Genomic DNA, 26,464 nt, shown 5'->3' on the forward strand with positions numbered 1-26,464 from the left:
TGTTAACACCCATTATGCAGGATACACAGACAAGGAACTTCCCTTAAGCATTCAGGAGATTGAAACCCGGGAGGGAATTAGCATAGGGAGGATATTGAGGTCATGGTCAGCAAGTAAGGCAACAGTTACCCAAAACGGGGGCCAGGGCCCTACAGGTCCCCCTTTTACTAATAAATGAGCTTCTGACTTAGGTTGCGTGGGACGTTAGCAGGTCACCTTACCCGTCATGGAGACACCTGCCCAGGCCACACAGGTGCTCTGTCTTAGGTTGGTGAGGCCCCCCCCCCCCCCAGACATTACTGGTCTTTGAATACTCATTATCATACAGGCTCAATCGTGTGTGAGCTGCAGAGTTAACCGCTGCCAAAGATCTCAAAGTGGCGCTGGGCTTGCAATCTGTGTGTTCGACACAGAAAAGACCAACAGAAGTCCTAACCCACCCATAGCCAGTAGGCTAAAGGCAACTGAGCCATTCAGTCTAGAGGAGTGGGCGGAGGAAAGAGGGAGATCTGTGATTGGTATGTAAAATGAATAAAAAAAATTCTAAATTAAAAAAAAAAACAAGGCCAGGCGGTGGTGGCACATGCCTTTAATCCCAGTACTTGGGAGGCAGAAGCAGGCGGATCTCTGTGAGTTCGAGGCCAGCCTGGTCTACAGAGTGAGTTCCAGGGAAGGCACCAAAGCTACATAGAGAAGCCTGTCTTGAAAAACCAAAACAAAACCAAAACAAAACAAAAACACATAACTCATTTTTTCCCTTGCATCAAGTACTAATAATGCTATGTTTAGCTAAAAGAAGAAAAATAAAACTTTTCATTTTGAATCTGGGAGAGTGAAGTCTTATCTAAGAACTGATTCAAGTTCATGTACATGGTGAGGCTTCAGTTTCAGAAAGTCACAGTGTGGTTTTAAGTGGGACATGCTCTTTAACTAACTCTGTACTAACTCTGTAAAAAGGTGGCCTCCTTTCAAGCCAGAAAATACTAAATTATGCTATTTCCTTTTCCATAATCCCTTAGAACTGTTACTAAACCATGTACTCCCACTATAAATCGAAAACACTCTTGTAAAGGTGAAAGTGGATCACCTAATTTTAGGTTGTGAACAAGTCAGGAAATCCAAGATAAGAGAAAGTAGTTGAGGACAAACATTGGGAATAAGTTGACCGATCTCCCCTGAAAAACTGTTGACTCTGAGAACTTAGTGACACTTGGCTTGTATACCAGGGCTGGTTTGGAAACCCTTCTATTTTATTAGAGACAGGAGCAGTAACGTTGCCAGCTGAAGTACATGGGCTCTCAATATAAGTCATTCTGCCGCCTTTTCAATTGCTGTCCACCGCAGACAAAAATTTTGGACCCATTGTATAAATTCAAATAAAAAATAGGAAGTGGCTGGTCTCTGATTTATTGAAATCCCCTTCAACCAGGTGAGAGCTTCCATGGGGAAGGAGTTCTGCCCCTCTCCCCCAATGGCTCTGTGTTTATTTCAGTGCTAGGAAGGGCTCTTGTTGGCAGCAGAGTCCTGCGATGTCAGGCTGTGGGGCAGGAGTTGATGCTCACAGCCCCGCTGACCAGGGCGGCTTTACTGAAGCTCACTGGGCGCCCGTCAATCACAAAGTGGCGGATGCAGCCTGTGAAGGGTTTGCTGGGAGCCAAATGCGGTGTCAGAAGAGACTCTGAAAAGAGAAATAAAAAAGAGCAGAAATTTCAGTGGGGGAATTCTAGGCTCCCACATTACCTCCTAGTAAAAACGGGAAAATTGCTCAGACTGTCAAAATGATTTCCACATCAGCCAAGGCACAGGGTTCTCTAGCAGACTCCCAGGCCCAGCACTCGCTTTTGAAGGATGAGAACAGAGAGGGGTTTTAACGTTTGCTGTGTTTTCTATAATCACATTTCTGTGCATACTGTGAGCTGCACGTGAAGCCTCAGCAGTGAGTTTTCATGCTCTAACTGTGCTGTTCAGAGTTAATTTCCCCGAGGCCTCATTTGCTTACTGTGCTTTGCTGAGAAGGGGAAAGGAATTTGAGCTTCCATGTTATTTTTGGACAGAGTTAATGTTTTTGTTTAATTCCTATCTTCATTACCCTTCACCCTTAAGTCTCTACGTTTTTGCCAAGCTTATGGAAATGATGAGAAAATAATGAATTCAAATGAGGTAAAATTTAATTTTTCTGAGCTCAGGGTTTAAGAACTATAAATAGGGAAGTGGTAGGCAGCATGGATTTTGTATGGGCACAGGTGTCTTGTAGTATGTCAGGAACCTTCTCTCATTGTAATTAGGTATCTAGAAGCCTGCTGTTTATTAATTATACATATACAATTAGGTGTGTTGGGATGAAAGAAGCAATATAATTAAAAGCAACTTAGACAGCTTATAAATATCATAAAATTAAAATCTCTTTAGTAAAAGCTCATTATTATAAACACACAGCTATGTGAGTGGCGGCAGACAAAAGATTCTGCAATCTAACTTGGGAAGGAACGTGAACTAGGACCCCGAGCAAACCGTGGGAAGCAGCTGTGCATCTTCTATCCAGTGTAGAGTACCTACGCACGGAGGCTGAGTGCTGAAAACAGTGGAAATCACATTCTGCCTTCCAGCGGTAATCATAAGGCTTTAGATTTGGAAGGACCCCAGAGAGCAGTTCCTTCTCTTTGTATCTAATTTACAATGGCTACATGTTTGCAAAGCCTGCTCCGAATACTTCATCCTCAGAATAAAAACTGAGTGAAAGCTTGAGAGGAACTTTCTACAGCCTCTGCCACAGAGGAACACAGCTCCCACTCTGCCTGAGCTGCCCACCCCTGGCTCATGCAGAAAATCATCTGGAGGAAATAATTAATATAGCAATTATGGTCTGCATGATTTACCATAAAATTAATTATATCTAGTGACAGAAGAGTACCCCAGGGCCCTAAGTAATTGGTTAACAAAATTTAACATGGTTTTGTGTGTGTGTGTGTGTGTGTGTGTGTGTGTGTGTGTGTGTGTGTGTTGTATGTGCATGTGTGTGTTGTATGTGCATGTCTGTGTAGTGCATGCACTTATGTGTGCAGAATTCAGAGGGGTGTGTTAAATGTCTTTCATGATCTCTCTTTGTCTCATTTCTTGGAGGCAGGGTCTCGACTTAAACCCTGAGGGCACTATTTTGTTTCCAGCTATGATACTGAACTATTGAGGCTCAGTTACTGAACTATGGGTCCTCCTGTTTTTGTCTTGTTGTTGGGGTTATGTGCATGCTATGGACAATATTAGGCTTTCACGTGGGTCCTGGGATCTGAGCTCTGGTTCCCATGCTTAAGCACCAAGCACTTTTACCAGTTGAGCTATTTTTCCATCCCCCTAACACCTAATTTTAAGAGAGAATATTTCCAAGATGGAATGAAGACTTGACTATATTTTATAGAAAATAATATAGAGTTTTCAATAGTGATTGGTTAGACTTGGGAATGGGCTATGCTAATCTCAAAGATTCTTTTAAATTACCATATAGGCAAGTTGATGTGTGTGTGTGTGTGTGTGTGTGTGTGTGTGTGTGTGTGTAATAGTTAAATAAATTTTATTTATATCTTTTTGTTGTTTTTGGAGACAGGGTTTCTCTGTGTAGCCCTGGCTGTACTGGAACTTGCTCTGTAGACCTGGCTGGCCTCAAACTTAGAGATCCACCTGCCTCCACCTCTCAAGTGCTGGGATTAAAGGCACGTACCACCACTGCCAGGCTATTTATTAACTTTTTAGTGAGATGTCATAGCTAGTTTTTTGTCAACTAGAGTCACAAGCTAGAGTCACCTAAATCTCATCAATTGCAGAATTGCCTCCATGAGATTTAGGTGTGTCTTTGGTGGTGTTTTCTTGATTAATGATTGATGTGTAAGGGCCCACCCCATGAAGGGCAGTACTACCCCTGGGCAGATGGTCCTGGGCTGTATATAAGCCAGGAGGAGCAAGGCAGTAAATGACATTCCTCCAGGGCCTCTGCCTGAGCTCCTGTCTCGACTTCCTCCATTTCTCCCCGAGCTGATTTGGTTACAGTGTTTATCACAGTCACAGGGAGCAAACCGGGACATGAGAAAATGTGTCATCAAAGTCTTGAGTTGTACAAGAGTGACTGCCATTTCAAGAGAATTCAGGGCATATAGGATTTCTATCGATGCTTAATTTCTTTAGTTATCATTCTTAATGCCCTGGTTTCTGATGTGATTTCAGTGGACTTAATCTCAAGCCATTCAGGATGATAGAATTAATCACAGCCAGCTTAAATTATAATTGCTTATGCTGAAGGCTTGCTGGCATGTTTTCTAGGTGGAATTAAAAGTTGCAGTGGTGTAGTGGGCTGGTGGTTCCAACGATGGTAAGCTAGTCACTATGGGATGGCTCACTAGTGAAATTTCGCCATCCATCATAGGGGTTGGACATCCTGGTTGTGGCTTTAGGTGTATCTTGTTCACTCAGTTTGTGGAGCTTCCTGACAGACTCAGAAGGCAGACAAATGTCAAAGATGAAGTTCCGGTGAATCACAGGGTGAACCCTTCAGGTACAAGGAGGAACAAGTGCTGTCACTCACACTGGGGAGACAAGCTTGCTTGGCCACCACGAGCTTAGGCAGGTGCTTAGCAGTGAGTGCTGGATGGGGTGAGGTCCTGTTCCCTGTCATCAGGCAGTGTACCACTTAGCTTCAGCCTGTGACTGTTTGAATGAGAAATGTCTTCCACAACTCAGGTATTTGAGGATTCCATTCCCAGCTGGGGGCGCTGTTTGGGAGGTTTAGGAGGTGTGGCTTTCTTAGAGGAAGTACGTCACTGGAGGCGGGCATTGGGAGTTTAAAGACACACTGTTTTGAATTGGTTGTCTCTGCTCTGTGCTTTTTTATGAAGTGATCAGCTTCCTGAAACCTCCTGCCTGTCTTCACTGTGCCGTCACAGACTGTAACCCTCTAGAACTCTAAGCCCAAATACACTCCTCCTACTACAAAATGCCTTGGTCAATGGTTTTATCATGGTAATAGGAAAGCAAGTAATACAGTTTCACAACAATTGTGTGTACCCTAGGGAGGAAGAATGGAAGGAAAAGGCAAGTCCAGAGGATCAATAAGGAACTAGGTTGGAGGGCTGGGAGAAGTTGTTCCTTGGAAAGGTACCAGAAGAAAAACGAAGAGCAACATTTACTAGAAATTCAATCCCTGAGCACTAGTGGGAAGGCCTGGAGCAGAGACAGCATCCCGGAACATTGAGGAATTTCACTCTCAGATGGTACTGGGAGACCAGAGGCGAGGGCACAAAGGAGGCAGGTGTGTGCTTTGTTTAATTTAATCCTGTGTGTACTGGAAGCCTATGGAATAGTTGAAGCTATACTGTGATTTCTAGGAAGGAAGCCATGTGGAGAAACAGAACTGCCATGGGACAGTTTTCACAGGTACAGACATGAGGTGCAGTGGTGGCCTTCACTAGAGTCCCTTTCAGACTCAAAGCCAGAGCAGAGGCAGAGGACTGGGGAACGGTGGTGGGAGTACCTGTGTGAAATATAAGAGGGGGCTGTTTTTTAAGGGTCTTAATTATGCCTTTTGGCTCCTGAGTTATCATTATTGTTAATGTTAGTATCTTAGTTCTATTGCTGTGAAGAGACAATCATGACTGAGGCAACTCTTGTAAGAGAAAGCATTTATTTGGGGCCTTGCTAGTTTCAGAGGCTTAGTCCATGATCATAATTCTCACCATGGTGCAAAGCATGGTGGCATGCAGGCTGGCATGGTGCTGGAGAAGTAGCTTTCTCCCCCTCATACAGCAGGTATGTGTGGAGGGAGGGGGGAGGAAGGGAGGGAGGAAGGGAGGGAGGGAGAGAGAGAAGAGAGAGAGAGAGAGAGAGAGAGAGAGAGAGAGAGAGAGAGAGAGAGAGAGAGACTGGGCCTGGAATGGGTGTTTGAAAACTCAGAGACCACCCCCAGTGACACACTTTCTCCAACAAGGTCACACTTCTTAATCCTTCTCAAATAGGGCCACCCCTGGTGACTAATTGTTCAAATATAGGAGCCTATGGGGCCGTTCTCATGCAAACTACCAAACTACCGCAGCTCCTATCTGAAGACATCAGCGTAGAAAGAGGAGGAGGAGGACTTGGTTACTACTATTTTGTGAGGACATGAGGTGAGATGCTTGATTTTATCTACAGATCTTTCTTTCTCTTTCTCTCTCTCTTTCTTTCTTTCTCTTTCTTTCTTTCTTTCTTTCTTTCTTTCTTTCTTTCTTTCTTTCTTTCTTTTTCTTCTCTCTCTCTCTCTTTTAATTATTGACTGCTTTTTTATGATACAGTTAAAAAAATCTAGTTGGATTATTGAAATTCTCACCAAATTTCAGGTGAAAAGCTTAAATATCTCCATCTTATATCTTCCTCTCTAGCTCTCACTTTCAACTTTTCTAAGTTAGAGAAATACGTAAAAACAGTCTTGTTCAACGTAAGATAATGCTCATTGTTCTAGGGACGTCAAGTGATTGCCGGGGGCCTGTAAGTGTTCTCTCACTACCCTGAGTTAGACGCCATTTGGGCTGCTATTTACAGGACTGGAGATGGAAACCTCTCTTAGGGAACGCCATTCCATCTGAGCAACACAACTTATGATCTGCCGCTGTTTCCACAATGCAGACTAATTCTGGGCAGGGGAAGCATGCATCCTTCCCTACTGTGTAAGGGGAGTGATTGTCAGTAAACTTTGAATCCTCAACGATCTCAGGTCCTACAGCACTGTCACTCATGAATGAGTGTTCTCTGTAGTGTCTGAGTATGTGTAGAGGATATCTAAAGGAGAAAGAGGGAAGAGGAGAGAGAGAATTAAATCTGGCAAGATGGATTGCTATCTCCTGGTGTGCACGCTAATTCTTACGTGTTATTAATCTTGAATGAGAAATTATATGTTTTGGCATTTTACTTCTTTTCTCTCTCTCTCTCTCTCTCTCTCTCTCTCTCTCTCTCTCTCTTTCCTTCTTCCTTCCTTCCTTTCTTTTTTTCTTCTTCAGTGCTGGGATCAAACTCAGTGCTTTGCTGCTCTTTCATTAAGGACCACTGCATACAAAACCCTCTGAATTTTTAGGTGTTATGACAATACATGGCCCATTTTTTAATATACTAACAACAATTATGAGAGCTTACTGGGTTTTCTGGATTTGGAAGCCCGTCCCTTCTCTGAAGAGCTTACCTGGAACACCTCCAACAAACACAGGCTCCCTGTGATCAACTGGCTTTGGATTCAATGGTCCAACCACATGGTTCACTTCAGAATCCACATCCAACTGGACCACGTTTGAATCTCTAATAACTGAAAGACAGAGAAAAGACTGGTCATACTTGGTAGTGTGGTAATGTTTACATGAAAGAAACTAGTTTATCATAATACCAATACATTCCAGATCCCCATACTTCTCTACCCCAGAAACAGCAATGATGTCTAAGCACATCTAATTGAGTAATTGTGGTGACACTCTCCTCAGAAAGGAGGACTATCAGAACACACTGCTACTTGTTTCATTGCTCCGAAATTCCCATGTCTTCTACTTTGGCAACATTCATCGTCATGCATTCAATGTTCACATGTTAGTCTGACGATCCTTTATTCTTTTTTCTTATCATCTGTCAGGTATCATATAAGGTCACATCATCCCCCGCCCCCATCCCATGTACTGTGCAGGCTCAGGCTTGCACAGGACACTCCAAGTCTTTCACCTGTGATTCTGTGCCATCTGCCATCACAGAGGTTCTGCTTGGGCGTTACTGAGGTAGAAAAGTCTCTGACGCCATTGTTGACTTTCACTGTGACCTGCGCAGATGGGGCACGTTATACAGTTAGTTTCACGTCTCATCATCACGGTGAAACTGAACTTCCTAACTAATTTATCACAGAGGAGCAATACTTTCAATAAATACCCGTGCCTGATTATATTTGCAATGTGAACACAAGGGGTCACTCTTTGATAGTTGATAGAAAGAGTTTAAATCTTTGGAGAGAGGACAAAATTATCCCACTGGACAGGATGTAGAGGAATGGTAAGAACTGTCATAGAACGAATTTGCTGAGTTTATAGAGTACGTTCTGTTTATACAAGCAGGAGGGCAGGCCCTGTGCCTGGGAGTAGTTGGCCAGCGCAAAACAAACTCAATGTACTTTAGTGGGCTCTCTCTCCTCTCTCTCTCTCTCTCTCTCTCTCTCTCTCTCTCTCTCTCTCTCTCTCTCTCTCTCTCTTTCTCTGGCAAGTTTGTCTTCTTGATCTTTTCCTTCTTTGCTTTTCCATTGTTTTTAAGAGAGAGAAGAACACAAAATTGGGTGGGGGGAGAGGTGAGAGGATCTGGGGGAAGTTGAGGGAGGAGAACATCATGATCAAAATATATTGAATGAAATTTTTTTAAATCAGAAATGGATAAAAGATGCTGTTGAAGAGAATGGACTTTCAAGCCAAACTGCTTAGCTTCCATTTATCTGCTTTCTGCCCTATTTTTCTCAGATATAAAGTACTATATACATCCTTGAGATGATAGGAGGCCTAAGTCAATACACTCTTATGAATCTTTTAGAATAGTACCCAATACCTAGTAACTAATATGTATAATATATACAGTATATATTATTTGCTAAAATAATATATAACACTAATATATAATGTATTGTTGGGGACCGATTCCGGACAGCAGTGTTCTTACTTTATCAAACCTTACAAAAGCAGGAAGTTCCTGGCCTAACCTCAGGCTGTACAACTTCCTGGAGTACCTGCTAATCAGCCAGCTGCAGGGGCCTGGGACCAAAGTGACCTCACCCTCCCTTAGGAATTTTCCATCCTTCTCTCCGTGCTTCCCCTGTTCCCCCTCCCTGCCTGAAGCCCTGTTTATAAGCCTCAACACCCAGTCAATAAAGGAGACCTCGATGCAACTCAGAATGTCTCTGTCTTCCTTTATGCGCCTGGTCTCCTTTCTCTCTCACCCCCATTGATCTTTCAGGAGGTGCCTCCTCGGGTCTCATCTAATAACCTGGCCCGCGGGACCGGGCAATGTATATAATATGCACATGTAATATCACACACACAAATATGCTGGGGATTCATTTCAGAGTCTTATGAAAGCTTTTTTATTTTTATGCCTTAATTGAGTGCATTATAATCCAAATAAAAATGTGGTTATATTAAGTTTGAGGCATAATGAAAATAGTCTCTTCCTACTTATTTGAATATGTTCCTGAATATTCTTTAGTAATATCTTAGGGTGAATGTGGTGTTTAATTATAACATAATACAAACTTCTAGTAACTGAGAATGATATGCATGTATGTATATATACATACATCTGTGATAAGCATATAAATATTTAGAAAGATGATTTCACATTTGTGAATGTTAGAAGTAGACATATTTTTACTTCTATTTGCTAAAAAGTTTTCTTCTAATTCTTCTTCTTCTTCTTTTTTTTTTTTTCGTTTTTTGAGATAGGGTTTCTTTGTGTAGCTTTGGAGCCTATCCTGGAACTCACTCTGTAGCCCAGGCTGGCCTCGAACTCACAGAGATCCGCCTGGCTCTGCCTCCCAAGTGCTGGGATTAAAGGCATGTGCCACCACCACTAGGTCTAATTCTTTTATTAAAATGCCATGCTGTTATTGGTAATTTTTGGTAGCTTTGCCATATTTTCATGACTCTGTTCTATTATTTATTTATTTATTTCCATTTTTTCGAGACAGGATTTCTCTGTGTAGTTTTGGTGCCTGTCCTGGATCTCGCTCTGTAGACCAGGCTGGCCTCTGGCTTTGAACTCACAGAGATCTGCCTGGCTGTGCCTCCCAAGTGCTGGGATTAAAGGCATGTGCCACCGCCGCCCAGCCATGACTCTGTTCTAATCAATCCCCAGCACATGAATGTGAACACCTGCATTATGCACACTTAAATCTCATGTTCAATTTTCCTCCTTTTTCCATTAGAAAGACTGATGAAATACATCTGCTGCTTTACATCAGCATTCCAGGTTAGACAAGATAGACTGTTATTTCTCAGGACACTACCTGCCCATTTTTCATGTGTACATTCAGGTATTCTCCGTTGACACTGTGGCCATGGACAAGGGTTCCAGAACTGCTCCGGGGACGGACTTCAAATGCTATTTCAAACTTCAATCCAATATTGAAAGACTCATCTGCAGAGAGAAATAGAAATTACCAAGATGAGAAAAAAAAGAATTTCTAGCTATAGCATGATTTTATGATGACAACACACTAAAAGTACTCCATATGCTGTGAGAGTTCAGGGCACTGACATTCCAGCTTGCAGAACCGTTTACTCTTTTAAGAGAGCACAGGGGCTGGCAGGGTTGCTAAGTAGGTAAAGCACTTGCTGTCCAAGCCAGCCAACCTGAGCTCCATCCTTGGAACACATGTAAAGGTGGAAGGAAGGAACCAACCCCACAAAATCGTCCTGTAATCTCACACCTGTGCTGTGGCATGTGCCCCCCCACATCATAACACACACACAGTAATAAATAAAAGTGAGGAGGGTAGGGTATTTTGGGCAAAGAATGAAATCTGAAGACACATATCACACATACATAATTTAAAAAAAAGGAGAGCAGGAAAATCTGGACAGAGCTATAACTTGAAGCCATATACAGAGGCTGGAAAACTTGGAGAGCCCTAGAAGCGGTTCTGGATGGTTCCATGGGTATGCCTAGCTGGTTCCCCATGGAGGATGGGGAGCCCCGCCTAGAAGGGCTCCAGTATGCAAATATGGAAGATAGACATCATATTGTAGTCATTGGAGAGGTCTGGTTAGCTGTATTTTAAGACAATTTTAACCCCCAAATTAACTGGTGCTAGTATTTAGAAACTGTTACTGTGGTGAGCTAAGACATTGCTTATTAAGAATAGCCCAGTGGGGGTGGGGCTGGAGGTGGAGAGATGGCTTCAGTGGTTAAGAGCACTGGCTGCTCTTTCAGAGAACCTGGGTTCAATTCCCAGCATGCATACAGTGATTCACAAGGGATCCAGTACCCTTTCTGGATTCTGTGGGCACCAGGCATGCATGTGGTGGGCAAACACTCATACACATAAAATAAATCTTAAAAGAAAAAAAAAAAGAGTAGCTGTGGGGTTGAAGAGATGGCTTAGCAGTTAAGAGCATGTGCTACTCTTTAGAGTTCAGTTCCTGGACAGCTCACAACCATCTGTAACTCCAGCTCCATGGGACCAGACCTCTTCTTCTGGTACCTGCACTCACGTGCACACCCCACACCCATACATATACAGGTATTTAAAGGCTTGTTGCAAATCTAGGCATTTTAATAGTGTCTACTTGACATATTACCTCATAAATAACTTAAGATTTTATTTCCCAATACATTTTTTTTTTCTTTCTTCTTGCTTTTGGTCAGGATTTCTCTGCGTAGCCCTGGCTGGCCTGGAACTTGCTATGTAGACCAGGCTGGCCTCAAACTCATGGAGATTCTGAGTGCTGAGATTAAAGATGTGCACCACCATACCTAGCCCTCCTGGTATTAGACAATGCTCAAGGAACAGACATAAATTATACACTTGGCTACACATTTCAAACTGTCCAAACTTCAGAATTCTTTAAAGACTATGAAACTCGGGTGTATGTTTTAGTAGGAGTAAATGGGACTGGGCAGCGAAGGAAAGCAAAATCCTGAGGTAGACAGAGGGCAACTGCCTCTAGTCACATTCTACTGGATGTGAGTGGCTGTGTAAGAAAGTGTACCTGGTTACATCATGGTTCTTTATCAGAGGTTGTGCAAAATCCTTAATGGTTGTTTTTTCGAACCTATTAAAGGGACTGGATCATTAAGAAGGATTAATCCTTTATATTTATAGGATCCTTGTTGCTGTGGGTTAGATGGAGGCTGGGTATAGTCTCCTAAGATTTCTTTTGTTTTTGGAACTGTTACAGTCCATCACCTGGCACACAGACTGCCGTACAGGTGGTGTGCACACAGACTGCCATACAGGTGGTGTGCACACAGACTGCTGTACAGGTGGTGTGCACATAGACTACTGTACAGGTGGTGTGCACACAGACTGCCATACATGTGGTGTGCACACAGACTGCCATACATGTGGTGTGCATACAGACTGCCATACATGTGGTGTGCACACAGACTGCTGTATAGGTGGTGTGCGCACAGATTGCTATACATGTGGTGTGCACACAGACTGCCATACATGTGGTGTGCACACAGACTGCCGTACAGGTGGTGTACAATAAAAGCTGCTGAATGCATGAGCAGGGCAGCAATGGTTGGGAGAAAATCTTCAGAATAAGATCTCTGAAAGACAGTGCTGTACTGGGGTTTCAGAGCGGCAAGAGGGAGGGAATGTAATTTCCTTCAATGGGGACAATAGTTCATACTAAAAACCAAGAAAACTTCGAGGTATAAGGTGGCCAAGAGCTGATATAGACCAGGTCACAGGGCAGTGTAGGAAGTTCTGCATCAAAATGGTCTGCACCCAGGAGTTTGGCCAATGAAAGCAACAAGGATTGGTGTTGCATATTTCATTTGAAACAGTAAAGGAGATCACAGTGGTCCTTGAGGAAAGAGGAACTTTACAGGAATGAGGGATCTTACAGAGATGAGCTTGGCATTATTAAATTTTAACTTTGGGCTTAAAATTCCCCGTTAACTATCTCCAGGAAAAAAGCATTTCAGGACTCCTGCTTTCAACATACATCCTTGTCTGCATCTGTTATGTTGCTATAACAGGACACCTGACACTGGTTGATTTATAAAGAAAGGGGGTTTATTTGGCTCACAGTCCCGGAGGCTGAAAAATATAGGAGCATGGTGGCAACATCTGTTGAGACTCTTATTGCAGAAGTGGAAGGGTGTGTGTGGATGTGTGCACAGAGAGAGGAGAGGGGCCAGGGCTGCTTTCTACAACTCACTCTGATGGTGAACAGCGCTGTCTTCAGAGAGTGAACAGTCACTCACACAAGAACAGCGTTCATCTTTCCAGTGACCAAATCACCTCTCACAAGCCCCCATTCTGGATGTGCTGCCCCGGGGGAGCAAGCTTTAACTCGAGTTTAGCTGGGGCCAACCATAATCACACCAGAGCAGTCACATTACCTAGAACCACATAGCCCCCTTCTGTCGAGAAGTAAGTTCCTGTCTCCATGGGCCCTTCAAAGCACGGGGTCACGCTAAATGTTTGCGAGGCCGAGGTGATGGAGGCACCATTGAGCTGCAGATTGCCAAGGCAGCCGCTGAAACTGTAGACGGAGTTAATCTGAAGGAAGAAGAATAGGTTACTTCAAATCCCCTCCCTCGCCCAGCGCTAGATGCACCATGGGAAAGCAAACCAGTCGTCTTGAGAGGAAGAGACACCCCTTGTTCATTCTACCTTTCTGAATGATCAATATTGCTCCAGGTAATTACTTTTAACTAATTCATCGAGGCTGGAATTTTGTCCTTCGTAACGTCAGCGTGTAGTGATTAAGCCGTGGAAATGTTTCCACAGGCTGTGATGAAGTAAGTTGCAGCTGTGGTTTTCCAGTTGAAGATTGTTTAGTGTTATTCATTTGCCTCCAGGAATGACAGCTGGGCCCAAGATCATGATGTGGAGGAAAATTCTATGCAAACGGTAGGAAGCTTGCCGAACTGTCCTCATTAGCTCATCATGTCGTTGTGAATTTATACTACATTATTTATACTATTATTATGAACTATACTACTATGATAGTTGTGAATCATACTACAAGACATGGCACTTGGGTCACTTTTAGACAACTGATTTTATACTACATTTGGAAACAGTGAAAAATGATTGTCACAGAATTGGGGCTGTTTACTTCAAGTCTAATTATACTGTGAACTGCCTTTTCTGGGATCTTAACATTGTACTGACACTGTGATAAAAATCAAATCTATGTCCAGATAAATTAAGTCCTTTGATACCTTCCTTTCACTGAGAAACATTTTAAAAACATGTAATAGTTACAATTCAATTTACAAAAATGTTTCTTATATTCTCAATCCTTCCACTTATACCCACATTCCTTGTATATTTAAAAATTATATGTGAGAAAGAAAAAAAGTGGAACTGAATTTAAATGAGCAGAAGGGTTTTTTTGATTGTTTTTTTCCACACTCAGTAATATAGTAGAATGACTTGTTCTCTGGTCTTGGTGTAGCTTTACATAAAATTATAGGAACTTGCAGAACTAATGAGATGCCCTCATCTCATGTTTATTTTAAAATCAAAAGGTGACAGCTGACTTTGTAATGTCTGAGGGCAGACAGGAAGCCCACGGGACAGCCTAAGATGCTGCTTCTCCAGCAAAACTCGTTTCACTTTTGCTAGCTTCCTCCTCTGTGAAATGAGGACCTGGAATCAGTGATCCTCCGGTTCAAGGGTCAGCGACTCAGTCTTGCCACAGCTGGCTTACCTGGATGTTTTTCACAGCCCTTCCAGGGGCCACTCCTCCCAAATAAATGGGACCCTTGATTTTCCAGGCGGCCCCACTTGGCGGAAGGCTTTCTTCTAGGACTCGCAGACCATCGATGACCAGTCGGCCACTGCTCTTTTCCCGAATAAATATCACCTGGATGGAGGGGAGGAGAATAGCCCGGCTTAGTGATGGCCCCACACTGGGGGAAGGATGCGTTGTCCACCCTCCTAAGCCTGGCATTGCAACGCTGTGGGAAGGCACAGAAGGTTCTCAGAACCGTGACCCCGTCAGTCTCTGAAGGTCAGCAGCCTTCTCCCTTCCTCTTAGTGGGCTTTTGGCTATCCTGCTCTTCGGGTGTCATTAACTTTATTCCTTGATTCTTTGTCCCGGAGCAGACATCTTTATTACAACTGTCTCTAGGCCTCCTTGCTTTATGCGTTTTTTTTTTTTTTTTTTTTTTTTTTTTTTTTTTTTTTTTTTTTTTTTTTTTTTTTTTTCCTGGCTCTCCTTGGGTTTACCTCTTCATGCATTAGGGCAAGTGTTCACCTATTTTCTTATCTCTAGGTTGAATGGCCTAAAGCTATAGGTTCCATCGCTGAGTATGGGTTATATTTTTGGCAGGGTGCTTTAGGAACCTCCTCCTAGCTGACCAGCTGTTGTGGGATATTCGTACACTGTGTGAAGGTGTATTGCTGTGATTGGTGTAACAAAATGTGAACAGCCAACAGCTACGCAGGAGAGATAGGCGGGGCTTCTGGGCAGAGAGAGATCTCTGGGGGAAGAAGGCAGAGTCCCTAGCCAGTGTGGAGGAAGCAGGATGGGTAGTACGGAGAGATGAGATATGGAGCCACGTGACAGACCACAGATTAAAAAAATAGGGCTTAATTTAAGTTATAAGAACTACTTAGGAACAAGCCTAAGCTAAGGCTTGGCTTTCATAATTAATAATGTCTCCATGTTGTTATTGGTGAGGGGGCAGCCCAAAGAAAAATCCTTCTACAACCAGCCACATTCTACAGTTAACTGTAACACACCTTGTACAGTGGACTCTAAGAGCCGCTCCACACTCACTGGCTACCTCCAGTGTTTAGGTACTCCCCATCGGAAGAGCCTGTCTTCCAAGTGGTTTACTCGCTTCATACCTCCCATAGATTACTTTTTGAAAGAAAGTCAGTAATAGTTGTCAAAAATTATGAACTTAGCCTACTGGTTAGTGGGGGAAAAGGAAAAAAAATTCATTAGAAACTGAACTTTAGCTCATGTTGATTACTGGGACTTCGGTTAAAATAATTACAATTAGCCTGTGACTATCTAATATATGGTTGAAGACTTTTAAAATAAGCAATTAATAAATGATTGAAATTGAACTCTGGGTGCACAGCCTCAGAATTTTGACATGGCTGTTTCTGTCAGGCCACAGTGTAGAATCAGTGTGACTCCCCTGGGCAATGGCCAATACTGGCCGACAGTGCTGCTCTCTGTACTCAACTTACATCATGCCATAATCCATCATTGTATTTTTCCTGGCTTCTAATCTTCAGTTTCTTGTGGCCAACATTAAACATGAAGACCAAGCGGCCATGAGCCAAGAAGAGACTCATGAAATCATTCTCTTCTTGGTCTGAGACATAGAAAATCATCCCATGTGAGGAGCGGGTTTTCAGACGAATGGAAAACTGAGATCTGGTGAAGGAAAAGAGAAGTCATTTATGTAAAGTGAGACTGGGAATAATATTTCAAGATAAAATTTCCAAGTAATACAGTCCAAGGAAGAATAGTCATCCTATCTAGTCCCAAACAGCTTCACTCGAATTATCCCTGACTATGAGCTAATGGATTTTATTGGGTAGGCTTGGTTACTTCAAAAATGCAAATTCTTCTCTAGACCTATTCTAGAAATTTCAAGCCCAGAAGACCCCATGCACATCCATCTTTATTTTTTTCTAGAGGTCTGTTATACATTTAACAAAGTCTTGTCTTGTTTGTGGATCTTATGGTATCTTTGCTTTGAAATTTAGTGTGATGGCTAATCTTGGTTGTCAATTTGACTATGTCTGGAATTAACTAAAACTCAAGCAGCTGGGTGCACCTGTGAGGGATTTTTCTTGGTTGGACTATTTGAGGTGGGAAGACCCACCCTAAATCTGGATCTTTTGAGGTCTGAAAAACCACCATAAATGTGGGCCACACCTTCTGGAGGCTGCTGAGGTAACAGGACACGGAAGAAGGAAGCTTCGGTTCTTTGTCTGCTCTAAGTCTTGCTGGTAAGTTCATCTACCCTGCTGCAGAGGTCTTCCTCTGTTGATATTAGAATCTACTTCTTTGGGACTGGGACATAGGTCAAAACCCAGCTGAGACATCTAGCCTCATGGGTGAAACAATTACTGGGTTCTTTGCCCTTCTGTGGGGAGACAGTCATTGTTTTACTAGCCAGACCATAGCCTATAAGTCACTCTAACAAATCCTCTTTTTATCTCTCTATATTCATTCTATCAGCTCCTTAGAGCAGTGATTCTCAACCTTCCTAATGCTGCGACCCTTTAATCCAGTTCCTCATGTTGTGGTGACCCCCAACCATGCAATTATTTTCATTGCTGCTTCATAACTGTAATTTTGCTACTGTTATGAATCATAAAGTAAATATCTGTTTTTTTACAGTGTTAGGTGACCCCCGTGAAAGGGTCATTTGACCCTCAAAGGGCTCTTGACCCACAGGTTGAGAACCACTGCTCTAGAGAATCATATCTAATACAATTAGTAAACACTAAAAATTAACATGTTATATTAACTTATCTCTGTGGATAAATAGCAACGAGTAATTAACATGCATAGAGAAAATTTCACAGAACTATTGTTTATATACTACATAAATCACAGATCAAGGCCCCTTGCAGTAGAAGGTCTATACTGTAGTCTATACTATAGACAAATATCACATGTCAAACACAGCCACCCAAGGGGGGTGGAAATGTGTGTGTGAAGAAACCTGCCTAGAACTTTAGCTCCAAGTGTGGGTAAGCCACATTTTTTAAGTTTCCTTCATGAAGAATACAAAAACACTGATTTTGCCTGCTGGGTACATAAACACTATGAAAAGTAATGTTTAATAACACAGAGTCATTCAGGATTTGTGAAGAATTAATGGGGTTTGAGGCAGCTGGAGGGCTGCAGGTGGACAAGAACATTTGTATTTTCTGGGTCTCTCCATCACTAGAAGTTAAGGTGCATGCTCATTCACAGTCTGAATGCCATCTATGTGGGGGAGGGGAGGGGGTGGACATCAAGTCAGCAGATGAGCCTTTTGGAACTTCCCCAATTAAGATGCCTCTTCTTTGAGCAACCTTGGTAAACTGCAAGAATGCTGTTCTATGTGCTGTCTACTTGGAGAGAAAGTGTGAGCACGATTTCTTGGAAAGAAGGAATCACATATTGTTTAGTATATAGTTTGACAAGAAAAAAAAACGACAGGATTAGGAAGACACAGAAAGGAAAGGTCGGAGGAAAGTGGTGGTGACAGAGGAGGACAGAGCATGGCATGAGGCTCCCAGAGGGCAGTGCACTCCTTTACTTTTCTCCAAAGTCTCCTTGCACGTGTTCGAACTCTTGGCGGCTGTTGGCCGTGCCTCCGTATTGATAGGCATGTTCTATTGTTCTGGGGCTGCTGGAGAGGTGGCAGTGAGAGTCTCTTGGAGCCTTCCGCTCTGGGAACTTCAGGCCAACAGGATCCCATGCAGAAGGTTCATCCTTATTTTTCTCTCCCTGTAGGAAAGAAGTGAAGTGGAGAGATTGAAAGTGGCGGAACGGGTAACAAAATTGAATATGCAACGTCTTTACCCTTAATAAGCACATGGAATTAGCAAAGTGGCCGTTACTCGTGAGTTTCCCATTCATGAAATAGCAGGCTACTTTTCCTTCTAGCATCATGAACAAGCGACAGCAACAGCAACCACACAGCACGTTAGCAGACCCAGAATTCTAGTCCATGATTGTAAAAGCGCATGCAAGTGCAGCTTCAGAGACAACTGCTCTGTCACTCAAATTCAATGCATACCTCAAATAATAGTTACCAATGGAAAAGTTGGCAATAAAACAGCCTTGAGAGAATCAGTCAATAAAATCTTCACACAGCTGCAACATCACATTAACATACAGTATTATTTATATACGCTGTGTAAAAAGTTGAGAGATCGGGGCTAGAGAGGGGGGTTAGTGGTTAAGAGCACTGGCTTCACTTCCAGAGCACCTGGGTTTGGTTCCCAATACCCACAGGACAGCTCACAGCAGTCATTAGCTCCAGTTCCATGAGATCTGATGACCTCTTCTGATCTCCTTGGGCACCAGACATGTACATGGTGCACAGACATGCATGCAGTCAGAACACTCATACATATAAGATAAATAAATCTTTAAAAAGCTGGAAAATATTTAGGATTATTTTTTTGGCAACAGACTATGTAAAGAAACTTTGTGTGATAGAATCAATATAAAACAGCATTTTAAAATATAATTCTTTTCTTTGATGATCTGTTATGCCTTTCAAATTGCCCTGCTGATGCTGAAATATAGTGTTGTGAAATGATTATGTAGTCTATTTCTAAGGCAATAAAAGTATAAATAAAATCAAGTATGTAATAATTTATTCACTATTCAAAGCAAACATTTATTGGATGGGTAGAGGTGGAGATAAAAGAAAATCAATGTTCCTGCATGCATTCTGTGGGTGCTATGTAGTAGGCATTCTGTGGGTGCTATGTGGTGGGCATTCTGTGGATGCTATGTAGTGGGCATTCCATGGGTGCTATGTGGTGGGCATTCCGTGGGTGCTATGTGGTGGCATCTTTAGATGATGGGATAGAGGTAGAGTTTTGTTTTTAGGCAATGAGGAGCCACACAGGCTTTAAAGCAGGGACTGGTCAGATCTGACCCACTCAGGAAGCTGATAGGAGAGATGTTTGGCAGCAGGAAAGGCTGGAGATCCTGGCAAGATGTTCAGTATTATTGAGTGTGCTTGTTTACCCGCTCCAAAATTCCTGAAGTGTCAGATCTTCACATGTTAAAAAACAAACAAACAAACAAACAAAGCCCCCCCAAAACCAAACCCACAGTTGTTCTGGGAAGGTTTATCTGAAGGTTTATTTATTTATTTTTTTAACCAGCAGAACAAAGTGATGTGAGGTTTCTGGAAACACCATACTGATTAGAAAGAATGGCATACAACTCTTAATCTCATATGAGCAAAGCAACCTCTAAGGAACTCAGTGCTGTTCTATAACTATCCTTGGAATCCAGATGTGGTGCGAGGCTAATTAGGTATAGATGGGCTGTGCCAGGGCTGGTCCCAGGGCAGCAGCTCTTCTAAAGACTCTGGCAGTGGAGAGTCTCATAGTGGGAGCTGAGTTGGAGAAAGGGAGATGGGGCTCAAAGACTAACAATGTCCTAGAGGAAAGCCTACCCGACCCCAGCACCCCCCCCCCTTTCCTTCCTCACAAAGTTCATAGGACTCAGTGATTCATTGCTAGAGGCCAAGTTTCCCTTCTGATGGAGGAAATGCACCTAATTATCTTTAGTTTGGGGTCCATATGCTCACCTACAAATAATTACCATAGTTTTATGTTGTAGAATATATTTTTAAGATGTGTTACATTTGTTTATGCTGTAGAACATTTGTTTAATGATGCAAAGATGTGTTGCACTCTTTTATGTTGCATTTGTTTAGGTCTGTGAAGCTGTGTTACTTTAGCTGTCTAAAATACCTGATTGGTCTAACAAAGAGCTGAATGGCCCATAGCAAGGTAGGAGAAAAGGTAGGTGGGTCTGGCAGGCATAAAGAATAAATAGAGGGAGAAATCTGGGAGGAGAGATCAAATAATGAGAAAAGGAAGAGAGGAAGACACAAGGGGCCAGCCACTCAGCTACACAGTAAGCCATGGAGTAGGAAATAATAAAAGGTATATAGAAATAGAAAAAGGTAAAAGCCCAGAGACAAAAGATAAATAGGATAATTTAAGAAAAGCTGGCTAGAAACAAGCCAAGCTAAGGCTGAGCATTTATAAGTAATAATAAGTCTCTGTGCATATTTATTTGGGAGCTGGGTGGCAAGCTCCCAAAGAGCATAGAGCCAAAAAGTAAAAAAAACAAACAAACAACCCCCCCCAAAAAATCACAAAACAAAACAAATAAACAAACAAAGAAGTACAGTTTCAAGCCAAGAATGACCAAAAGTGAGGCTCTAATGCAGATTAAGAAGTTTCTGTGGTGATATTTTCTTTGTGCACCCCAATAAAGCTTATCTGAGGATCAGAGGAAAAAGCCAGCCACTATATTAAACACAGAAGTCAGGCAACAGTAGCACGTGCCTTTAATCCTAGCATTTGGGAGGCAGAGATCCATGTGGATCTCTGAGTTCAAGGCCACATGGGGAACAGAGCCAGGCATGGTGGCACATGCCTTTAATCCCAGTACTAACCATGGAAGTCTGGAAGTCTGTATAGATAGGCAGTAAATGATAGAGGTGGGCAGAAAGAGGAAGTGATGTAGCTGGGTGGAGAGAGGAAGTAAGAGGGCAGGGACAGAAAGGCATATAGGCGTGGGTATACAGGAAGTAGGTCTCTTTGGAAGCTGAGGAGTTGGTAAGGTGAGGTTGGCTGTGGCTTGTCCTATTCCTCTGATCTTTCAGTTTTTTACCCCAATATCTAGCTTTGGGTTTTTTATTAATAAGACCATTTAGCAATTCATCTTACAAGTTTCTTCCAAACCCTCATTATTATAGTCTAGTCTTGTCAGAATCTTACAATGGGAAACATAGGCATGTTTGTCTCAAGGAGGGGGGCCTGATAGAGATGCTTTGTATAAGGCTTGGAAAATGGAAGGGGTTAGGAGTTAGGGATTTTCCCCACCCTCCTGTTTCAGTGGAAGGGATCTCACTCTTTCACACTCAGTTAAAGAACTAAATTGGACTCCCAGGCTGAGCAAGCATAACGTGACATGGACTGTGACTGTACCAACTGACCAGCCTTTCTCTGTTTCAGTGTGGGGGGGCTTGTAGAATAGGTAGAAGAACTTGCTGTTCCTTCTCTACTGCAAAACTGAATGAACTCTGATATCTTTCTGTACAGCAACCAAATACTCTCAATTTTCTGTGGATATATGCTCTTGATAATGATGAAAAAGACCAGTGATAGCTGAATTACTTACTGCTATACAATAAAGACATTCAGCTTACTGTCTTTACGGGCACATGCATGGGGATTCTTGGGGAACCCCTTCAGATCTTGCCTTTGCCAGGGTGATCTCTTTCTTTTAGAGCATATGAGTTACAACCCTGCTAGTGGCATCAACTTTAATTCATCACCATTTTATGTGGGCCAGATAGCAGCAACTAGTTGAGTGAGCAAAGAAAAAGCAGGCAGTTGTGATAAAGACAAGGGGATTTCTCAGGCAGTCCAAGAGAAGACATAGTAGAGTAGGGTCCTAAACAGGAATTTGGGACTGGACAGAATCTAGGTGCTTGCTTTGTGGAGGCTTCTAGTATCTCAGAGCTCTCTGTCTGTCTCTCTGTCTCTCCCCTCTTGTTCTCACTCTCTCTTTTCTCTTCATGGTAGTCTTCTGGCTTTTATTCTTTCTAGAAAGCCCCTTTCTTTGTCCACGGCTGACACAGTGCTCTAAGGCTTACAGGATCTGTAGTCAATGATCAGAACAGCTTCCTTGGGTTCCTTCACAAGGAAGATGATTTCTTAGTCCTGCTAGGTTCAGGGGATACATACTAGTCTGATCACCTATATCCAGGGAAGTAGGTGTCACAGTCCTAAACCACAGGACCTAGATGGTGGGTAGGGAGTCCATTCTCAGAAAAGAGTGGTTGGCCAGATACCCATAGTGACCCCATCAGTGAACAAACTGTTCACTATTATGTTACATATGAAAATTTCCCAGTTCATCTTAAAGCATATCTTAAAATGCTGAAAAAACTTTAAGCCTGCAACATAGGTTTTTTAAGACAGGTATTCTCAAGGACTTATGGAGAAATATAAAATTAGTGTTACCTCTTTGGGGATATGATTTAACAGAATTTTCCCAGGGACTTGCCCTGAGAAGATTCCTCTCAGAGTCCCAGGGAAGACGCTACATCTGGCGTGGGGTTATCTGAGGGAAAAGAATCTATGTACACTATGCTCTATATCCATTTACTTTATTTCTCTAGGACAAAATTCTATCTATACAGCTTTAGTTCTGTCCTGACACTCAGTTCCTCTTTGTCCCTTCTTTTCCTGTCCCCTCATAGCCCTAGTAATAATTAAGCTCCTGTGCTTTCGATCTCATCTTAGTCCCCTGTTCCTTCATCCTCCATCTTTCTTTCCTTGCTCCTTACTCTTGGCTCTGAGAAAACTCTACAAAAGATCTGCCTTACTATCTACAGAAGCTCTGCCTTTTTCTCTTCTCTCTGGCCATGTGGCTCTGTCTACCATCTACAGAAACTTCCTTGGCCTTTCTCTCCTGGCCACAAGGCTCTGCTCACCATCTACAGAAATTCTCCTTGTTCTCTTCTCTCTGGCCACTTGGCTCTGCTTGCCTCTGGAATTCTGCTCCATTCCTTACTGTACCTGGTTATGCAAAAAAGCCCTATTGTCCTGAGTCAATAGCTCTGCCATGCTACCAGGCTTGAAGGCAAGGGATGGTCTGAGCTTCATTTGCACAAGAAACAAAGCTATGCATTTACAGCCTGTCTATCTCCTAGGCCCTGCAGGGGTGTTAGTTACCTAGTGGATCAGCAGTAGGTCTGAGAAGCTTAGCTATTTGCCAGTATGGCCTAGTAGTATATGGGTGCACAAGAATTTCATAGCAGAAGACAGCTGATATGTATTAATAAGATAAATAACACCAAATATTCCTTGATAAATGGCTTCCTCTGGAAGGACACCTTGGTCAGTCAAGGTATAGCTTATTATATACAGCTGAATCTCTATAATATATTCTTGTGGCTCGCTGCAATTTGCCTTGATCCAGTAATTCTATCTCCTGGAATCTATTCTAAAAATTTATTCAACTGTGCACTCAGAGGAAGTGATTGTGAAAATAAATTATTATAATCCAAGCCCTTTAATGCAAATTTCATAAAAATTTAAATCAGGGCTGGGTGTGGTGGCACATACCTTTAATTCTAACACTTTTGGGAGGAAGAGGCAGGCGGATCTCTGTGAGTTCAGGGTCAGCCTGGACTACAGAGTGAGTTTCAGGACAGCCAGGGTTACATAGAGAAAAACCTGTGTCAAACAAACAAACATTTAAGACAGAGGTGGCATGTTTTTCTATAATCTACATGAAGCTTGGTAAGTTACACTTTATCCCGTGTGGAAAAAGAACAACCAGAAAAAGGCAAAACTATGGATAGTATTGGTGAGAGGCAGTAGGTAGGCTGCGGTACTGAATAGGCAGCCACGGTAGATCTCACTGAGTAAATGAGAGGTCCCTAGAGGGGGGCCGAGGAGAAATTGTGCAGATTTGAGATCTGAGAGAAGAGTGGAAGGGGAGATGGAAGAGGCTGAATAAACACTCTAAGGTAGGGGCTAATGTGGCCAGTTTTGGTAACAGGCTGGTGGGGGAGAAGAGTGAGTGAGGCGAACAAGGGAAAGAGATGAAGAGAGCGGAAGGTGTGTTGATCACACAGGACCTGGCGGGAACCGTAGGGGCTCTGGCTTTTCTCCTGAGTGCACTGGGGGTGGGGGTACTTTGATTAGAGGAGTGCCTGGTATGGTTTACATGCATATGGGTCTGGATGCTGTGCCCAGAACAGATGGTGAGGGAACAAAGTAGAAACAAGGCCGGGCAGTGGTGGTGCATACCTTACCTTTAATCCCAGCACTTGAGAGGCAGAGCCAGGAGGATCTCTGTGAGTGTGAGGCCAGCCTGCTCTACAGAGCAAGATCCAGGACGGCACCAAAACTACACAGAGAAACCCTGTCTTGAAAAACCAAAAAAAAAAAAAGTAGAAATAAGGAGCCCTGTTTGGAAGCTGTTGCAGTAGCATTGACAGAGCATTGCTAAAACTGCACCAAGAAGGAGACGGAGTATTATACTAAGAGAACGGGGAGGGACCGGGGCTTTCATTTGTAATTGAACCAAATAATGTGCATAAGTAAATAAGGAAGAACAGCGGTCAGAGATGAAATTCTACAGCTCAGTATTTAAGGAAGAAGAGTTCACATCCACATGTAGTGGGAGGAACATAAAGGTTGAGAAGTTAAAACAAACTTTAATGATTTTCAGGACTGCGACAAAGGCTTAGAATTATTACTAAAATTAGATTATAGAAGACAGTTATAGTGCTGAACATTAAACACACACACACACACACGTATGCACGCACAAACGCACGCACGCACACACGCATGCACACACGCACACTGTTAAGAGCAGTGCTATTTTGATTGCCTTTAATGAAAAACCATTAGAGGTGGAAGTAAACAGCTGACCCAGCTCCTCTGAGAGCAACCCCGGTGCAGGGCAGCTGGTAAGCCGGAGCATCTGATGCTGCAAGAACCCTCTTCCACGTATGCACACGCGTCAGCGAGGGCAGGTTCTACAAAGCAACCGTGCCTGGAGTTGTACATGCAGAGTGTGAGGCCAACTGTGACTTCCCCACGGTGGTAGCGGTTACCTGTTTATTTGTTTTAGGTTTTGAGGAGTTCTTTCCTTTCTTGTGAAGGAGGAACAGCGGCGACGACTCAATGGGACACTCGTACAGTGAAGTGTGGACCTTTTCGGAATAGCGCTGGAAATCTTCCACTTCCACATCTCTATCCAACCTGTGCATGTAACAGCAAAATCATCCTAAAAATGCTGTCCATGATTACATAATGAAAACTATGGCAAAAACCTATGGCAGTGGAAATGTACATGTGTGTATATACAACATCTTGAGTTTGTGTGCTGGATCCTTACCTATCTTAACAGGAATCCTACAATTACCATTCAGTTAACTAACACTACTTTCTGGCACTCCACATCCTGACCGACAGGTGTCTTTTCCTCTAGACTCTGGATGTCTAGGACTATGCCTGTGTCTCTTTGTCTGTGTTCAGTTGCTTCCTTGCTTGTTCTTGTATCCCCAGAGCCTCTGTTATCTCTTACAGGCCTTGATCAGTGGCTTTGTTTAAAGTCAGGTATTACATTAAGAAGACCTTAAACTGCAAACAGGGATTTTGGTATGCTTATCTGTAGTTTACTATTAATAGCTGCACAAAAAGAACTGTATCATATTTATAGCTTGTTATACACCAGGTGCTGTACAAGGTACCTTAATAAATATTGTCTCATATATTTCTATGACAGGCCTGCCAAGTAGGTGTTCTTGTTATCTATGTTTTGCAGGTGGAGAAAGGAAGGCTTGCTTAGCCACAGCAATACGGGAATCAAAGAGCAAGAGACTTACAAACCCAAGTACGTCAGTTGCTCAAGCACATGAACTTTTAATTACTAGCTGCTAAGGACGGTAAATTTCACAATTATCTATTTACTAATGTAAACATTTCACTACGGTATTGATCAATACCAATCCGACACATTCGCTGGTGAAAAAAGAGCATACCTGGTAAAGTAGGCATTGCTTATGCACCCGGTGAAATTAGCATACTGGGGACTGATGGGTGAGCCTCCAAAGTAGAACTTCTTCTCGCTCGTCTGAGTCTGTTCCGCTTTCTCTTTTGTAGGAGTCTTACTCCCAAGTCGGCTTTTGTCTACTACAAGTTCGTATCTGCAAAGGAAAGAGTCTTCACGCACAGCACATTTCACCCCAACGCTACGTTTCACCGGACAGGCAGGCTTTCTCACAGGGGCGAAATGAACCTCTCCTTAATGAAAAGACAGATTCCTCAGGAGGCCCAGGAGGAAATGCCTAAATATGCCTATGTGCAAGAAGGGCTCTCCACACCGAGGTTGGAATTTAAATCTCCGCGGTGAGAATGTCGTAGGGGGAACCAGAACACACCTCTGGCAATCATCACATTTATGCGAGGCCAGTTTCCTTGCATAGCACACCGGGGCTG

General features: G+C 42.9%; 1 protein-coding gene across 2 annotated transcripts in view; it reads right to left on the bottom strand.

Annotated features, from left to right (window-relative positions):
* Positions 1–1,215: 1,215 nt before the first annotated feature.
* The window catches only part of Lama4 (laminin subunit alpha 4), a 149,450-nt gene continuing 124,201 nt past the window's right edge, over positions 1,216–26,464 (bottom strand). For both annotated transcript variants that reach the window (XM_059272542.1, XM_059272541.1), the window contains exons 29-38: positions 26,008–26,172; positions 25,078–25,225; positions 17,992–18,182; positions 15,917–16,106; positions 14,421–14,576; positions 13,102–13,261; positions 10,031–10,161; positions 7,717–7,810; positions 7,193–7,312; positions 1,216–1,678 (exon numbers count right to left, since the gene is read on the bottom strand). In XM_059272542.1, coding sequence (XP_059128525.1) covers positions 1,533–1,678; positions 7,193–7,312; positions 7,717–7,810; positions 10,031–10,161; positions 13,102–13,261; positions 14,421–14,576; positions 15,917–16,106; positions 17,992–18,182; positions 25,078–25,225; positions 26,008–26,172 — 1,501 coding nt within the window. In that variant the 3' untranslated portion in view covers positions 1,216–1,532. The remainder of the gene's footprint in view (positions 1,679–7,192; positions 7,313–7,716; positions 7,811–10,030; positions 10,162–13,101; positions 13,262–14,420; positions 14,577–15,916; positions 16,107–17,991; positions 18,183–25,077; positions 25,226–26,007; positions 26,173–26,464) is intronic.

Source organism: Peromyscus eremicus, chromosome 8b (genome assembly GCF_949786415.1).
Source record: "Peromyscus eremicus chromosome 8b, PerEre_H2_v1, whole genome shotgun sequence".
In the NCBI taxonomy this organism is placed as follows: domain Eukaryota; kingdom Metazoa; phylum Chordata; class Mammalia; order Rodentia; family Cricetidae; genus Peromyscus; species Peromyscus eremicus.